The sequence below is a fragment of the Ostrea edulis genome, chromosome 8, assembly GCF_947568905.1.
Source record: "Ostrea edulis chromosome 8, xbOstEdul1.1, whole genome shotgun sequence".
NCBI classification, from domain to species: domain Eukaryota; kingdom Metazoa; phylum Mollusca; class Bivalvia; order Ostreida; family Ostreidae; genus Ostrea; species Ostrea edulis.
The window spans coordinates 40,157,893-40,176,159 of NC_079171.1; the positions used below are offsets into that span (position 1 = coordinate 40,157,893).

General features: G+C 34.9%; 1 protein-coding gene and 1 pseudogene across 1 annotated transcript; one reads left to right on the forward strand and one right to left on the reverse strand.

The window, feature by feature from the left end:
* The first annotated feature begins 663 nt into the window (after positions 1 to 663).
* On the forward strand, positions 664 to 12,462 carry LOC125663204 (uncharacterized; annotated as a pseudogene).
* A 1,260-nt stretch (positions 12,463 to 13,722) lies between these two features.
* LOC130049065 (ATP-dependent DNA helicase RecQ-like) lies at positions 13,723 to 16,884 on the reverse strand. Its single transcript, XM_056146142.1, has 3 exons — positions 16,413 to 16,884; positions 15,171 to 15,330; positions 13,723 to 14,734 (listed from the first exon to the last, which is right to left on the reverse strand). Exons 1-3 carry the CDS (start codon positions 16,753 to 16,755, stop codon positions 14,242 to 14,244), a joined length of 996 nt encoding a protein of 331 aa, XP_056002117.1. The 5' UTR covers positions 16,756 to 16,884; the 3' UTR covers positions 13,723 to 14,241.
* Positions 16,885 to 18,267: the final 1,383 nt, after the last annotated feature.

The window sequence follows — 18,267 nt, forward strand, 5'->3', positions numbered from 1 at the left end:
AAAACACCCGAATTCTGCACTCCTCGCCCCTTGGTAATTTCTAATTCCTGGTAGTTTTTAACAATACGATACAACCATGCGATGTGAGTGTTGACATGTAGTACGCGTACATTCCGAGACGTTTTAATCGAAACATCAGTGAAGGTCATGTCCGGACAGAAAAGTGTTTTAGATAAAAGAAAATTACATGTAACACCTTTGATCCATACTAATGCGAGGATCTAGAGGGGGGAAGGGTCCGGACCCCCCCCCCCCCCCTGGAATTTGCAAAGATAAAATTTTTTTACAATATAATGATTTATAAGAAAAATGATTTGACTGTTATTATATTATAAATATTTCTGAATTAACTTTCTTAGTATTGTAATGTCATTATGAGGTAAGAATCAAATCACAAATGTTATTCGAGTTTCTAAACGAAATCTAAACAGGAACGATTTGTTTAATATCCTATTACGAGTGATTGACGTCATAATCTTGTCATTGTGCTACTGCATCGTCATAAAGTCATCGGCTTTAGTATACCTCTGCTTCAGACTCAATGTGACATACTAGTATTCGTTTATCATTCTAAGTAAATATTACTAAAATTCTCTCACAGTAATCCGATTATCATTTCCTTCCAATTTTAAGACTTGCTTAGTAATAGATGCAAAAGATATCATGGGTGAAAGGGATTTTGATCTTTTACATGCCTCTTTACTGAAAGCAGAAGCAAACGGCTGGCAAGCCTTGCAGCTCAATGTATCTTTAAGATACGCAAGTTGCAAGAAAGACTACACCTATGATCTGAGTGTAATGAGGTCCGATATATTGCCCAGAGATGGTAATCTGGACAAAATTGCCGAGGCGCTTTATCCAGAAGATGGCCCAGTAGATATTTGTCCTGTGAAAGTGTACGGGGATGGCAATTGCTTCTATAGGGCCCTCTCTAAAGCCATTTTTCGTCATGAAGAGAGACATATTGCTGTTATAAAATTTAGAAATTCATTTCAAAATTAAGGATTATCTCCCTCATGCATAGCTCTTATCCTTGGACAAATTTGGTTCCACTTGTTTGGCACGCTGTTTTTGGCTATATTTAGATCTAAATCTTCATAGTTATTTCAGATTTCAGGCATTTCGGTTGAGCATCACTGAAGAGACATTATTTGTCGAAATGCGCATCTGGTGCATCCAATCTGATTAAAACCAGATCTTCAATCCGCTCCTCTATTCTCCATGTCGCGTTGAAGATATGGCGAAATGCTATAAGGGGTCATGTTCTGGTGAACTCTAATGACGTTAGTTTCAGCCAATCGTTATCTTCCTATTCAGCCAATCAATGAATCGGCTCTAGAATCTGTGGACTGCATTCGGATATTTTCAACCATTTCCGCGCGTTAAAAAAATACGGAGAAATCCAATATGGCGGCATCCTAGAAGAACAATGTTTACTACGACTGATGCATAAAAAATGTTCCTAACAGCTGCCTGACACGTATTCTTTGGAGAAATTAGCAATTGAAATGGCAGCATGTGAAGTTGGAACGCCTAAACGACTATATTGTCTGTCAAATGTGTGTGTCTTGTGTTGTTTTTCATTCATTCAGACGGAAATAACTTCTACTGGGGAACGCGTGGAAACGAAATTTTTGAAGAAGAAATTGAAGCTAACTGATGAAAGGGTAAATAAAATTAAACTTGTGGTAGACAGTTTTGAGTTGGATAGTGCTCGCGATGAACGAAATGGTGTCTGTCTTAAGTGTTTCAACAAGGTTGAAAGGGTTCTCCATTTACAGGAAGAAAGGTGTAAACTGAAAACTGAACTGAAACAATCACGTTCAAAAATGGATCAAGTTTTCTTAACTTTGCCATCTCCAAATAAGAGATCGTTTTCTCAAAAAAGGCTACTTAGATCGCCAAGTATTTCTCAGCCACCTAAGCAAGTTAAACCATTTCCTACGACAGTAGTTATGAAGTCCCCAGTTCGGATACCTCCTTTACAACATGCACAGATTCCATTACCTCAAAGTCAACCATGTGGGCAAGTGATTTTGGTACCAACAGTTACAGAATTGCCACCTGTACAGCCAGTAATGCAACGTAAGTAACTGATCAGATATAATATAATGTAATATGCCACAAGAAGCAATTGAAAAGTGGGGTACTTTAGGTTAACAAAACCTTTGAAAAAGTGTTAGGGGTAGGGGCTCTTACATGTAAATATATGGTGTGCTTTGTCATAATTTTAGTATGTTAACATTCAAAAGGGTGGCTTACCCCCACCCACATACCCCCTCCCTTCACCCATGATATTGTCATATTAATTAAATCAAGATAAATTTATCAATGTTTCACAATAGCCCTCATTCCTTGTCTAGGTGCTGTCAAGTTTCTGGGGAGATATATTTTATAAAATACTGTGTCTTATGTTTCTCGTTAGCTTTTATCTACCACTGGTTTTCTCCCATTCAGTATATCAAGATACTGCTCATGAACATGTTGTAAAGTTGTTGAAAGTTCACCAAGAGGCAGTTTTAACCATTGGTTTTAACCGCCCCAATCAATACTCCCCAAGTGGTCAATTGTGATTTAAACTGTCCATTTTCCTACTTTTGTACATTTCTTGCAAAGACAAAGATAAATTAAGTGTTTTCATTATATGGATCAATTATTGATTAATATTTTTCATTAGATAATCAAATGTAATTTCATAAGTTTAATATATTTGGTTTGCTGAAACTTAACAGAAATATCTTCAGTACATACCAGAGGGTCAAAGTTCTATATAGCATAGCTTGACAATTGGAGACAGACCTGTTTATATGTGTACCAGGACAGATTAAGAATAAAAGGTAACAGGCCATTACCTGAGCACAGGAAGCAGAGTTGACAGGTGTTAATAAGCATAGGCTGGGACCAGAGATGACCAGTGTGCATATTATTGTTATAAAAACATCACCAATGCACCTCCTCAACTGTTTATTTAACAGTTAAAATGAAGATTTGAAACAATAGGTAGTTCTTGTTAACTAAGGAATTTGAATAGAAACTTTTACCTCTTCCCCAATTCAACAGATTCATTTGCACATTATTTATTAAATATTATGACTTATAAGTATATTATAAGCTGATAGTGTATGTTATGAATTACAGTATTTACCATAATGGTCACTTAAACATTTAAAATAAATAACACAGACTATAATGACCAAATAATTTTAAATTGACCAATATTGACTGGTTTTAACCAGTATTGACCACCAGCCCAGTCAATACTCATGTTGACCACTTTTTTGCCAACCCTGCCAAGGGGTCCAAGCATGTCATAAATATTTGGTTCCATTGGACTTTTCAGAAAGTTTATTTCTGGTGAGTCACAACACCACATAAACTCTTATTTATGTGGGCTCCAGTGTTTCATGTTAATTAATAGAATTTTATCATTTCCCCCCAAAAAAGAAGCACGGAAGTCACTTAAGTTCTCTGGTGATGAAAAGGAAAATTTTGCAAAACCGACATCAGACTTACTTCTAAACGTATTAGAAGGAGAAGTAGAGGTATTGTTTGAAAATGTTCGGTTACTTGTATTTCATTGCATGGTGTTCTGTTTTGCGTTATTTTTTTAAATTTTATTTTTTTAAACTTAGGCTGTTTTATAGATCTATATAAGTTATAGAAATATCATCTATCTGCATACATGTACATGTATGAGGAAATCAAATCATTGAACTCACTAAAAAAAACTTATTAATATCACAAATAAAGATTAAGCCCAAATATATAGAGGAGGTTATGTTATGCAGTTGGATGTTAATTTATTTCACAAGTTAGACAGGATTTTTAAAATACATTTTCATAAGTACTTTACACTCTTGGAAATATACCATAAAAATATTGTCTCACAATCAAGTGAAATAAAATCCATATCTAATGACAGAATGTTGAATTTTCTGTTTATTACATTTTCCTTGATGTACATTGTAGCCTCTTTTAAATTTTCTGCACCAAAACAATACTTTACAATGCTATACAAAACAATACATGTATTGCACATTGAATGTCGTTCTAGCAAGTCAACATGGTACTGAGCAAAAACACTAAATTAAGTTACATCAACTTTACTTGAACAAAATAAATGTAATTAATTTATGGGGGGAAAATTATGAATTTGAAATGAATTAAACAGCAAATTGCATATATGGCTTAGTTTGACACTGTGAAGATAATACCAGTGAAAATATCACTGTTATATGTCAGATACCTTTTCATATTTCACTACTGAAAATGCAAAAGGTTGAATTATGTTTACATGAATTGCATAATTATGTTCCAACTTCAGACATAAAACACAAAACAATCATGCATAGATCTACATATGTTCTAAGACTTACTTCACCTTTTGTCATTCTGCGTTTATGCAGTTAGTAAACATAGCTGATACATGTAGTTACCATGGTTACTCAAAAATAGGGCAATATTATTATTATACTGTATTTATATACATGTAGCACCTTATATAATGAAATAATTACCCTAAAGTGTTTTACATGTAAAACAAACTAAAACAAAGAAAATAAAAAACTACATAAAGAAGGACATGATGAAATAAAATATTGTTAAACTGAGGTACACATAGTAACTAATTTTTTGTTTTAGTTTTGAAAAAGCAACTGTTTACATAAAACCAAATTACAATTTAAAGGTAATTTTTTTTATCAAAAATTCAGAATGCATGTAGAACAGTACAGTTTTAAAATGGATTCATGTAGCCTAAATAAAGGGGGGGGGGTATTTTAATTAAATTTTTGTTGGGATGAAAGTTTCATTTAATAACTTTCATGTCATAGAGTTTATTTTAATTTCAGACAGTTTTGTTCAGCTTTTTTTCAGTTATTATTACTATTCAGTTATTATTACTATTTCTATTACTAGTTAGAGTTTGTTTTAAACACATGAAAGCTCATGTGATCATTATATTCTGATCAAAGTTTTGTCATCTGTCTGTCTGCCTGTTCACTTCATGACTTGTCACATTTTTTTACTACTCTGTTGAAACTGCCAGGTCAATTTCAATCATGTGCCATATGATGGTCATTATTATCATTATAGGATGGGAATTCAGGTGTTTTCAATTGCTTACTCTGGCCCCCAGGTTTTTGTACTTAGGTCCAAAATGGGGAAAATGTACCTTTTCTTTCAAAGAAACATCTTCCTCTCAGAAGATAGTAGAGAGAATGATTTGATATTGGGCATTGCTGAGACCACAAGATTCAAGTTTGTTTTATAAGAGAAATTGATCTGCAAATGTAGGGGCCCATTAGGCCACTGATAAAATGTGTTGTGTTTCCGCTAACCCGACCGACCCTAAATTATAGCCCCGAACCTAGAATTTTTTTTCGATATTTAAAAAAAAAATCGTCATTTTCCCGGAAAAAATATATTCCCGGTTCTTGGTTTTCGTTTTAGTTAGACATTGAGATGAAGTCATTCAAACGCTTTAATGATATACAAAACTGCATGGTATTGGGTCAAGCGTTTAAACAACATTGATAATGTTTCTAATTAACAGCATGACCTAGTGGCTAGTACCTCCATGCGTGCTCACGCAACGGTGATTTAACAATTGAAGTTAACAGACGGTCGAGAGACTCTGCCAAGTGTCATGTTTTCATAGAAGACTTTCTTTTGTTAAAATTGCCAACTCCTATGTTGTTTTTAGACGGTGGCTATTTATAGCCATGCACTGTCTTATGCTATCGTTTCAGCGGGCATTACTGTGTATTCATGGGGACCCTAGTTTTATATGGAGGTCATGATGCAGAGTGACAGACATGAATGTCCAGTCTGTCAAATTTGTATGCACATCCTTGGTTTCTGCTGCAGTTCTAACTGAAAACACTATGAAAATAGCTGCAAATAAAGCATTGAGCGCATCCAAGTTGTTGATGGCTGGTGAGAGCCGATAGGAAAAAAAAGATGTGCAGATTGTTTTTAAAATAAAAATTTATGTCCGGTAAAAAGTTTTAGTTGGAAGAGAGTTGAATCCCATTAGGATAAGTGGGATCTGCCCAGACTGTCTTCCTACCCTTGTTCCATTTAGATAGTGAAAATACATTCAGAAATGTATTAATAAACTTAAAATATGTTAATGATGTTGATATTTTGGTGATGATTTAATATATTTTTTTCAAAACCATCACATTATTTTCTTGTCAAACATATCCAATAGAAGTATTTCTGACCTATGACAACCAATCTAAATGTAGAAACAATATATCTGGTACTTGTAGAGCATAGTGGCATAGCTAGCTGCAATAATGTAGCCCTATCCAATTTTTTAATTCTGACGTTTTCGGGATAGGGCTACAATTCCATAGGATCTCCGTAATGGTGCAAAATAATTTTATGAATAACCGATAATAAACTCTATGTATTAGTCCTAAATGTTGTTTACACCAAAAGGAGTACCAACTTCGTGCTCGGGCATGTCTAATAAAGGTGTTTTTCATTAAATATAATGTACAGCATGCAAAATTCTTCGTCTGCTCCGCCATGCTTGTTATCGCGAGATCTCGTAGGTGGATCTAATGAAAAACCTAAACATTGACAATCAGCGCGAAAATGTAGTTACTCGAGCCACTTCGACAAAGAAAGGGAAATCATATTGTTGCAGAAAGAATTTACACTCTGCTGTTCGGTTTTTAACTTGATATTAAATTCAAACCTTTTCAATACCGACGAAATAGCTTTCGTCTCCATACTTGTCCATTGATGTAAATACTACCTTATATGGCATATGCAAATGACTTGACAATCGGAAGTTGAAACTTCAGTACATCAAACATGGCGCACAAATATGAATCGAGAAATTGGAATTCATCGAAATTGTTGAAAACGGTAGAATAGAGCCTCACAAATCTTAAGTTGCAGGTTGTAAATTTATATATTGACTAAGAAACATAGAATATCATTTTATTTACGTAAAGAAAGTCAGGAAATGTTTAGAATGAGCGCAAATGTTGCGGGAGTGAATCACTCCCGCATTTGCACCATTACGGAGATCCTAAGGAGTTGTAGCCCTCTCCCTAAAAAAAAAAAAAAATCAGAGAGGGCTACATTATTGCAGCTATGGCATAGCCTGAGGAGTTAACTTTTGTGTTTTATGCTAGATATGTTTCATTGAAAAATATAGTTTCTTATAAAACATCTGGAAATAATCCTCGGCCAACAACGGGTGAAATGTTATGATTGAAAGTTTACATGCAATGCAATTTAAGCAAAATTTTATTTTGAAAGTATAACATTTCGGTTGAGCATCACTGAAGAGACATTATTTGTCGAAATGCGCATCTGGTGCATAAAAATTGGTACCGTATAAGTTTTACATTATGACCCCTGGGTCGAGGCCTCTGCTGGTTGACTGTTAGTCCCCGAGGGTCTCTACAGCCCAGTAGCTAAGTACTTCGTTACTAGCTTGAAAATACGGATGTATATTTAATTGCTGTTATAAAATTTTGAAATTAATTTCAAAATTAAGGATTATCTCCCTCATACATAGCTCTTATCCTTGGACGAATTTGGCTCCACTTTTTTTGGCACGCTGTTTTTTTGGCTATATTTAGCTCTAAAACTTCATAGTTATTTCGGATTTCAAACATTTCGGTTGAGCATTACTGAAGAGACATTATTTGTCGAAATGCGCATCTGGTGCATCAAAATTGGTACCGTATAAGTTTTACAGGGGTCCAGCCAAAGATTTTCTCCTTCCCATACTACATTTGGTGCCGTTGACCACCCCTTGTGGTGCAGGTTGGCCTGTCAGGGGCGAAAAGAACCTGGGTTGATATCGAAAGACAATTATAAAATTATAATTGATCTTAAGGAGGGAGGAATGTAGTAATTGGGGCTATACGGACTGGATAGCTCAGTGGTTAGAGCACCTGCCTAGTAATGCAGGGGTCCCGGGTTCGATTCCCGGTACAAACAAAGATTTTTCTCCTCCTTCCTATACTACACTTGTTACGAGTTTACAATGTTTTTGCATACTTTGAAAAAATAAAATTAAAAAAAAAATAAAATTTATTTCCTACCTACCTACCCTATTTTTTTTCTGGAACGTTAGCGGAAACTCAACAATTTTTATCGTTGGCCTTATGGGGGTTCAAAGTTTGACAGACTTTTAGAAGAAAATCTGCTCTGCTTAAAAATACATAGTAGAATGACTTGATATTTTGCATGAAAATCCCTTACAGCAACGGAAATCAAGTTGTTAAAGGGAAATTGATGTGTCGACTCTAGGGACAATAAAGGAGTGGATCAAATTTTAACATGGTTATCAAAAAGTTGTGTGAAAGTACTAAGCAGAATGTTTAGATATTTTGAATGAAGCTTTTTACATGTTGCAGCAAGAAATACTTGGTCAAATTCAAGGGGTATAATTAAATTAGTTAAGTTTGAAGCCTGTAAGGTGGAATGAATGTTTACCATGTATGTTGTATCAAACTATTCAGCAACCTGTTGATTCAGCTGAGTATTGTGGCCCAGGGACCTCTAGATATTATTCGAATATGTTGAATTTAAAGTTATTTGTTTTACTGACATGTTTATTTTTCCCTTACAAGATTGGATACATTTATTATAAATTGTTTAAAGAAACTGTTGGAACTTTGTTCAGACCCCATTTTCTTTAAGTGAAAGTTCATAAAAAGTGAGTTATGTGGTATTAATATTTAAATAGTTCAATTTAACTATTGCATTCTTTTACATGCATTTTTACAGACAAAATTATCATGGTAAACTTTTTTGACATTCATTTAGTAAATGTATGTATCTTGTTCATGTGTTATTGAAGAGGTGAAAATTTTGTTTCACATAAAATAAAATCTTAAAATTAGCAGGATAGGCTAAGAATAGAATGCAAGATGCTGGATATAATCCTATACTGCATCAAACATTGCGTGTCCTATATCTTTTAATTTGAAATATGCATATGTAATCTGTAATTTTGTTTTACTGCAACTTTTGAATGAAATTTATTTTTAAGCTTGATTTTCAACTTTATGATGCCTCATATGTACAGAAATATGTGTTTTAAAATCCTGAACTATTTTATATCCATAGGTTTCAGTCTATTATCCCAGCGGGAAAAAACCCAGCTTTATACCAAAGGAGAGCCATAAGCAGATTTGTAAGATAATCCAAAGGAACAAGAATGTGGAGAAGTGCATAGTTAATATCATTTGCAAATCACACCCAGACCTTGTTACATCGGGTGCAACTGATATTGTATCAAAGGAATGCAAAGATCTGTGTAAACGTGGTTCTGGTTCTGTGTTACGGGAAAAGTCATATGACGGCATATTTACTTTCAACTGGAACAAGTTTTATGACGAGATACACATAAAGGCACCAAATACCTTAAAGATTGTATCTTCTGCAATCAGTGATTTTACAGTAATACCAGGACAAAAGAAATTCCTGCATTTGATGCACTCAGTGGCAACCCTTTTACAAAGCAGAAATGTTGAGATGTCCTCACTGCACTACCAGATCGGGATAATCCTTGCACATGGAGGATGTAAAAAAAGGGTACATGATTTATGATAACACAAAGTTAAACAAATAGTGTGTTGCTTTCCTAGATACAAGGGCACACAAATAAATATTGTGTTGCTTTCCATTTACATACATGTAGATACAAGGGCACACAAATAAATATTTATCTTAAAGATTTCTATTTTTGTTCTTCCAAAAATATTGTCATGAGATTAATGTGTAACTGAACCTTGATATCTTAATTTAATTTTCAGGATATTGAGAGACTTTCAAAAATTGGTCTTTGTACATCAGAGCGATCCGTTCAGCTGAAACTATCATCCTGGATGGATTTTCTTGATTTGGAAATCCAAGAGATAAAGAAGGGGTGGATTGAAGGCAATCCTGTGAAATATCAGATTATAGGTGACAATTGGGACAAAAATATTCTTCCATCGTACAGAACCACTCAAAATAAGACCATTTCTTTGCATCTCTTTAATGCTATAGTGGTGGTGGATAGAATCACCACTGGTACATGTAGATGACAATTACAGAAATTTAGAACCAGCTGACTTCATACCATCAACACAAGAACAAGAATTACTTTTAAAGGAACTTTCATTTATTGTGGCAACATCTCTAATTAGTAACTTGGATCAACTGCAGGAAGTGTTTGAAGCAATATATCCAAAACACTTGCAACACAAGTACAGCAATCAAGTTGGAGAGAAAACAAAACAAGTAATCAATAGTTTACTTTTTTTATACTGAACTTGTATGAACTTAAATGCTTCTATATATAATAGTGTCACACTAAAATTTTACTTATAAATTTATACTATTGTTCACATGGAATTTTTAAAACTAACATATTTACTTGAAATTTACTTTAAACTTCATGTGAACATTTCACATTAATTTAACATATCATGTGAATCTCAAGCTGTGTTGCCTGTTTACCATTCTGTACTTTTATTATCATTATCACTGTTTAAATTATGGTGTACATTCTTTCAGTTTCCTATCGGATTATTTGATTGTAACGAGACCAAAACTGCAGAAGTCATCAGACTCTTGAAATACATGACTGAGAAATATGTTCCAGTACAGGACGGGAAAATGGTAGAAGAGGTTTTTTTTGGAGGTATGTGCATCTGAACTAGTGGTGGATCCAGAGGGTTGGGTTCAGAGCCAGTGGCGAATCCAAGGGGGAGGGGTCAGAGGGTTGCCCCCCCCCCCCTATCAGATATTTTGGTAAAAGTTATAAATAATGCATTTTGAGGGTGGACCTCCTCCCCATTGAAAACCAAATTCACGTGTGGACCCCCCCCCCCCCCATCCCTTTCAAAAATTTCTGAATCCGCCTCAGTGAACTTTTGACAGTGTCAAGTGCATTTTATTTAACACAAATTTAATGATTAATTTTTTTTTAAGGAGACCGGTTGACAGATGAAAAAATTCAAGGGGCTCAGCAAGCTATGCGGAATGCTGCAACAGAACTCCAACGACTTGAAGGGTTTATTTCAAAGATTGAGGATTGGCATCGCATGATGAATTTTATGGAGGTACAAATCCAATTGTTTATCCTGTAACATGTCTGAAATTGTCAAAAAGAGTCTTGCTGATTATCCATACGATCATAGAAGATTTAATGTAAAATTTGAATGTTGTCAAAATTCTTCTCATGAATATCCAATCAAATTGCTAAAATCATTTTTTTTTTAAAAATCCGATTCCACAATTTTTAGTACCACTTAAAAATCTATCAAAGAAATTGTGTAAAATAGCATTTTGAAGTGTATTTATGCAAACTAAACAACCATAACTCCTATTTTTGCACTATAATATGTCTTTACAATCAATACAATGTATCCTCAATAGTTGTAACAACTGCGACATGATTATTACGTGCCCGTCTATATAGATGGGTTCTATAATGATATGGCATTTGCAGACATCGGTCTGTAAGCTTTTTTGTGTCTGGGCTATTTCGCTGACATTTATGAGTCTACGATCTTTTCTGATCACCCGCTGTTCGTCGTCCATCTGTCTGCATTTTTTTCTTCACATTTTCGACTTCTCCAGAACCAGTGGGCCAATTTCAACCAACATGACAAAAAGCATCCTTGGATGAAGGGGATTCAAGTTTGTTCAAATGAAGAGTCGTGTCCCTCAAAAGAAAAGATAATCACAAAATGCAAAAATAGGGTGGGGGTCATTGAAATGTCTTATTCTCAGGATCCGCTGCTGCAGAAAATGTTCAAATTTACTTTAAACCTTTCTGTATCCTCCGTGGTCGAGTGGTTAGACCATCGCACTCCAAATCACACTGCCTCTCACCTCTGGTCGGTGCGGGTTTGAATCCCGCTCGCGCTGGTAAGTGCGAAAGTTTCCCAGTTTACTTGTGGAAGGTCATTGGTCGCTTCTCAGGTACATTGCATCTGGGTTCTCTTTTCCACCAATAAAAACTAGGTGCCACCAGATAACTGAAAAATTGTTGAGTGCGGCGGAAAACAGCAAAACCATCCCATTAAAGCTTTCTAACATACTACAGAAAACCACAATAGGGCATCAAAGTTTTACATGCAAATATAGAGAGAAAATCTTTAACTATGGGTTAAGGTGACTCGGGTGAGTGATGTGGCCCATAAGTCTTGTTTTAATTATGTAAACGAATAAGGATAATGCAAGTCTTATTTTATTTTATAGGCTATCTGTAAATTAACATATAATACAACTTCACAAAGAGACAGAGGTACAGCTCACTACTTCAGGAACATGCTGAATGCCAGAAATGTGAAAGGAGAAGTAAAAAATTCCTTTCGAGCGTACAAACATCTATACTATTCCATTTTTGATGGAATATGCTGCATCTTATTCCTGAATGAATTTGGTGTGCATAATTTAGAAGAAGAAGTAGAATTTCCAACAGAAAAGTGATTTGGATAAAGTATCGTGGTTGAATGATGTATGTGAAACTATTGTTAAGGAATGGTTTTTTGAGGACAGTGATGATATTTGTCAAGAAATACGTGACGTATTTGAAAACCCGGATCACGAAGAAAATTACTATGTGGTCAATGCAAATGATGGTCGATTTCCATGTCATTTTTGTGAGAAATCTTTCTCCTATGTAGGCAGCCTGAAATCACATGAACAAATCAAACATCAACATACAGTCCAGCCAATGAAGAGGAAACCCACAGTGAAAAATACTGAAGATGAGCTGTATAATTATATGTGTCTTCTGTTTAAGCTAACAGCTTTACTCAAGAACCTAGACACAGCTATTGACATGGCAGATGGTCATAGATCCGTTCGATCTTGTAAATATGAGCTTCCGATCTTTCATAAAACACACAAAACTAAGTATGTTATTGGGTGCATCCATCTTACAACATTAACTGAGGAGATTCTTCCGGAGCAGTAACGTGAAAGACTTATTTCAAATCGATGTGTCAATATTCAAGGGGGAACAAACCGAAATATTGCATTGGACGAATACTTGGAGATGCTGAATAGGGACAGCAAAGACATTGCAAAAGTAAATCAAACAAAGGAAAGCATAATTTCCCACTCAAAGCAATATCCACATTTAATTAATTATGTGAAACATTTTGACATTATCTCAGAGCTGAAAGCAAGAAAGGGTTTCCATAAATTGCCTGAATACAAAGCTGATGTTCACAAGGTAGTCAAAGAGCTCATAGAGATTGAAGCTTTGAGAAATAAACCTAATCGGAAATTAAACTGCTCACAGCTGTCCACAAACAGAAATCCATTTCTGAATTGTTGCCAAGGGTTGGCAACAATGATTCGGAGACATAAACCGATGCTACCATATGGACGTTTACGTAATAAACGATTCTAATTATAAATAAATATGAAAGCCACAATTATTTTTTAGTTTTATGCTTTATATGGTATTGCTTTCCCTGCTTTGGTTTCAAATATTTGTGGTAACATTTACCCAATTTCTAAATGTGTGTGGAACAAATTTTTCCTCCTGTAATTCAAAAAAAAATTCTGCATACTTTTCCCAATACATATGATAAATTTTATGCTCTAAAATGATTTGGAAAAGGGTAACATGCTAATATATTTTGTAAATAAAAGCAAAATAACAATACTTGTGTTGGATAAGGGCATTTAAAAGAAATTTTAAAAAGATTTGGTAATTTGAAGTAAACTTGCACAAAATTTAAATACCAAAATATTTTATTGAACAGCACATTTAATTTGTATCATCACAAGCTTTCAACATTTCCTCACAATCACTTGTGAAGGAGTCACTGTTTACATCACTTGCTTCTAAATCACTGTAGTCCACTGTGTTGCTGTCACTTGAGCTGCATGTTTCAACACACTCAATATTTTCCAACAGTTTTTCCACTGGCAGTTTTTCACACTTTCCACATAGGCATAATTTGGCACAAACGTCACAACAAGTATGCAGATTGCATTCAGCTTTCAGTTTAGTTAGTTGTGGTTCCTCTAGAAAATTACCCATTAATACTTGCCTCCTACAAGTCTCTGATTTAAACAAGGTTTTTATGTCTTTGTTCACATTTCTCAGATGATAAGAATTGTAGAGCATGATGGCAACTGATGACTGTCCATCACGCCCAACTCTTCCAATTTCCTGAACTAAATCAACAACACTATGAGGTGGACCATATAAAACAACACTTTGGCAATTTCCTATATCAATACCCATGCCTAGGCACTTGTTGCAAACACTACTCTCTTTGTGCTGGTATTGTCACGCAAAGCATTTAAAATTGTTTTTTTGTTTTCCTCAGTTGTTTCAGAATGAAACATATCCACAAACTCGGCACAGTCAGGTAACTCATTAACAACATAGGTATACAGTTTTGCGACATCACTTATAGAGTTAGCATAAATTAAAGTCTTGGGAAATGCATGTCTTAAAGTTTCCATTCCACTGATCAGCCAGTACATTCCCTCTTCAATTGTATTATTTGTTTTTGATATCACACGTTTAATGTTACTTCTGTTTGGAGACTTTGTTATCATAATGGTCGACTCTTCACGCAAGTCCAGTACATTGGCAACACGTTTACGAATTTTTATGGTGCATGTTGCACTTAGTGCAAGTAGGGATGCTGATGGGAACATTGATCGTAATTCTCCAATATGGCGAAACCATTTCCTGAAAACAGCCCTCTCATCTTCATTTTCATCTCCTCCCCTAAAATTATAGGAAATAGATAAAAAAAAAAAATGTGTATACCCTCACCCTGATTAAATATAAGCAGAGTCAGTTAAATAGATTCAGGATTCTTTTGGGTTGGGGTCGAATATTTATTTCATAATAAATCGAATTAATCTTCTCTGTTACTTTTTTATGGGATGTATTATGGTATTATGCTGACATATGTCTGTTCACGTGTTTGTCCGAGTGTCTGTCTGCATGACTTTTTACTCACTTCTCCTAAGACACCATTACATATATAAGTGATCTGGTGGTGGTATATGAAAGGGTTGACTTGTACATGTTTTAGTTGTGCACTTGGGTTTCAATAATTGTTGAAAAATTTTAAAGCACCAACATTCATCCTTTTCAAATGCTTGTAAAATATACTTAATATTTAATGTCCAAATAAAGTATAAATTAATGATATTACCATGTTGCTATAGTGTGGAACTCATCAACAACTATCAAGTCAACTTTCAGTGTCTGAAACTGGGCTCTCCAGTCAGATTCGCCAACCAAAGTCTCAGGTGAGGCAAACTCAATATCTATTTCTCCGGTCTTGATCTGTTCATTTACAGCTGGATCAGTGCCTAGTTATGTTAAACAGAAAATATTAACATGCATATTGTCTGAAAAAAGAATTTAATCAACATTTTTTCCATGTTGACACTATTCAAGCCCCTTTTGATGATCTGCATCTGGAGCAGTTGGTCATGGGATAAATTCATACAATCATGTTTAGATGTGCACATTCACTTGCACTTGCAGAAAAACAAACAGCACAGCTACTTTTCCAAGTTATCAAATTGTTAAATTACATTTTTATTTTTATTTGTACAAGTTAAAAATGTTCCCAATTGTGTTTAAACTAACAATGACATGAAAGAGACAGGGACAGGGGATGAAAATTTTCTGCATGAGCATGTTGAACATATTATTTAGGAGTGTAACAGAAATTTATGAATTTGAACTGATTCAGGTGATTATTAAATTGTTGATTGTTTTGTGTCCCGTTGAAAATTTTTCAGTCATTGAAATGTCACCAGTTGTAGGTGAAATACCAGAAACTTTGACCTATGCTTTGCGCTTAAAAGGGCATGGAATCGATTAGAGTTGAAATTTTTCAAATTTTATTTTTCCATTTTGTTTACAATGCTAAACTAAAGTATTTATAATGGTCAACCAAAATTTTAATATCAGTTATTGAGTTACAGCACTTGCAGCAGTTCTTTTCTATGTAAACTAGGCTTGTGCCATGTTTTTGTTTACATATGAAGCGCTTAATAGAAAATATGTTTAAACAAAATGAGATGTGCCAAAAACTAAAAACTATTTAAATGTATTCAGACTTGACTTGTAAATTGAAAAAGTCTGCTTTAAACAAAACTTATACTAGTATATTTAACCTAGATGTAAACAAAAACATGGCGCGAGCCTTGTTTACATAACACAGTCAGAATTGTGAGTGCTGTATCTCCCATGTACAAATGACATTCACAGTTTTGCTTATCCCATAGCATATGATAAGATATAAATACACATTGCTTGAGTGTTGCCTATTTCAATATCCAAACACCTAGCATTTTTGAAAAGCAAACTGGTAAGCATCTATATATCATCTATAATAATATAATTGTCCGACTCTTATTCCCTTTGACTCGCGTCTACATACCTTTAAACACAACACGTAGATTTGGAATAGCTGAAAGACGTTCCACTTGGTCCTGCATCAGTGATATCAATGGACAGCAAACCACAATTGTCTGATTATCAAAGTGTTTCTTCACTTGTTTCTGAAGGTCCTCTTCAAGTTCACTCGCAATCTTTTTCAGTTCGCGGATAAAGAGTACCAAAATTTGATATGGCAATGACTTTCCGAAGCCGGTGGGCAAAATTGCAATACAATCTTCTTTCTTCACCAATGCATTTATAATTTCTTTCTGCTCGGGCTTCAAATTGTCGATCGTGAACTGTTTACATATTTCAGAGAGACTATACTCAAATTTGGACGCCATCTTGGTTACTAAACCGAAGACTTATAAGCAAGGTGTAACGTGATTGGTTGATAGGAAATCCGACGATTGGCTGACCGACTTGTAAATCTTGCGTCATTAGAGTTCACCAGAACATGACCCCTTATAGCATTTCGCCAGATCTTCAACGCGACATGGAGAATAGAGGAGCGGATTGAAGATCTGGTTTTAATCAGATTGTGGTGCATCAAAATTGGTACCGTATAAGTTTTACATTATGACCCCTGGGTCGAGGCCTCTGCTGGTGGACTGTTAGTCCCCGAGGGTCTCTACAGCCCAGTAGCTAAGTACTTCGTTGCTGGCTTGAAAATACGGATGTATATTTAATTGCTGTTATAAAATTTAGAAATTCATTTCAAAATTAAGGATTATCTCCCTCATGCATAGCTCTTATCCTTGGACAAATTTGGCTCCACTTGTTTGGCACGCTGTTTTTGGCTATATTTAGATCTAAAACTTCATAGTTATTTCGGATTTCAGGCATTTCGGTTGAGCATCACTGAAGAGACATTATTTGTCGAAATGCGCATCTGGTGCATCAAAATTGGTACCGTATAAGTTTTACATATCGAACTTCGTGTCATTAACGTATTGAAACTTGTAAAAAATTCGAAAAAGTATGCGTCACAGGCAACTTACGACAAGATGTGTTCTCATCCCACAAGTGTACAATATGTTGTGGAGACGTCAGTATCGGACAGATCACTTGTACCGGGGAATTTTCTCAAGTCGATTCAGAATGAAACTCTAAATTCAATCAAATCAGGGGAATATTGTTCTTTGATTCATTTTTTCGCAGCGGCAAATGCCCTGAATCATCCAATATATAGCATTTATCCAACAATACGAAATGTTGCTGTAAACAGACATTTTCTTCATCAAGAAATAAAGCCATTTTCAGATGAAAAGGTACGTAAGGGTTCCCCCATCTAGATCATGTGGTCACACACTGAAAATAGCAACCCAAACAATTGGTCACCAAATCATTTCGTGTTTTTTCCCCAGTTTTACCTACTGAATCCAATGAAATGAAGGAGCCTGCCCATAAAAAGTCAAAACTTTGTATTGATGATACCCCGGAAATCACCATGGACTCACAAAATGAAAAGACGGATATTAAATCTGATGACAATGAATTTATTAAGACAACAGAACATGATAAACATAAAACATCTTTTGACGATTCGGATTTTTCTGATGTTGGTAAAATTGTAACAGGTGCAATAAAGTTGAACACAATGTCCTCAGCTGAAAAGATAAGTTATATTCAGAATCAACCCTTGCCAGACGATGTCGCCAAGTTAAAAACAGGTCGTGCTCAAACAACGAATACGGGTGAACTCAAAAAGACTTTATCATTTCAATCTTCTTGGATGAATCAGTTTTCATGGTTGACCTTCAGCAAACTGTTAAATGGCGGTCTGTGTAAGTTTTGTGTCATGTTCCCTCAGTCAGATGTCCAACATCAAAATACATTTGTTACGCAACCTTTTA

Coding starts and splice junctions, on each gene's coding strand:
- LOC130049065 (XM_056146142.1), bottom strand. CDS start 16,755: ATGGCGTCCAAATTTGAGTATAGTCTCTCTGAAATATGTAAACAGTTC. Junction 15,331..16,412: donor TCTACGTGTTGTGTTTAAAG/GTATGTAGACGC, acceptor TAACATAACTAG/GCACTGATCCAGCTGTAAAT. Junction 14,735..15,170: donor TTCCACACTATAGCAACATG/GTAATATCATTA, acceptor CTATAATTTTAG/GGGAGGAGATGAAAATGAAG.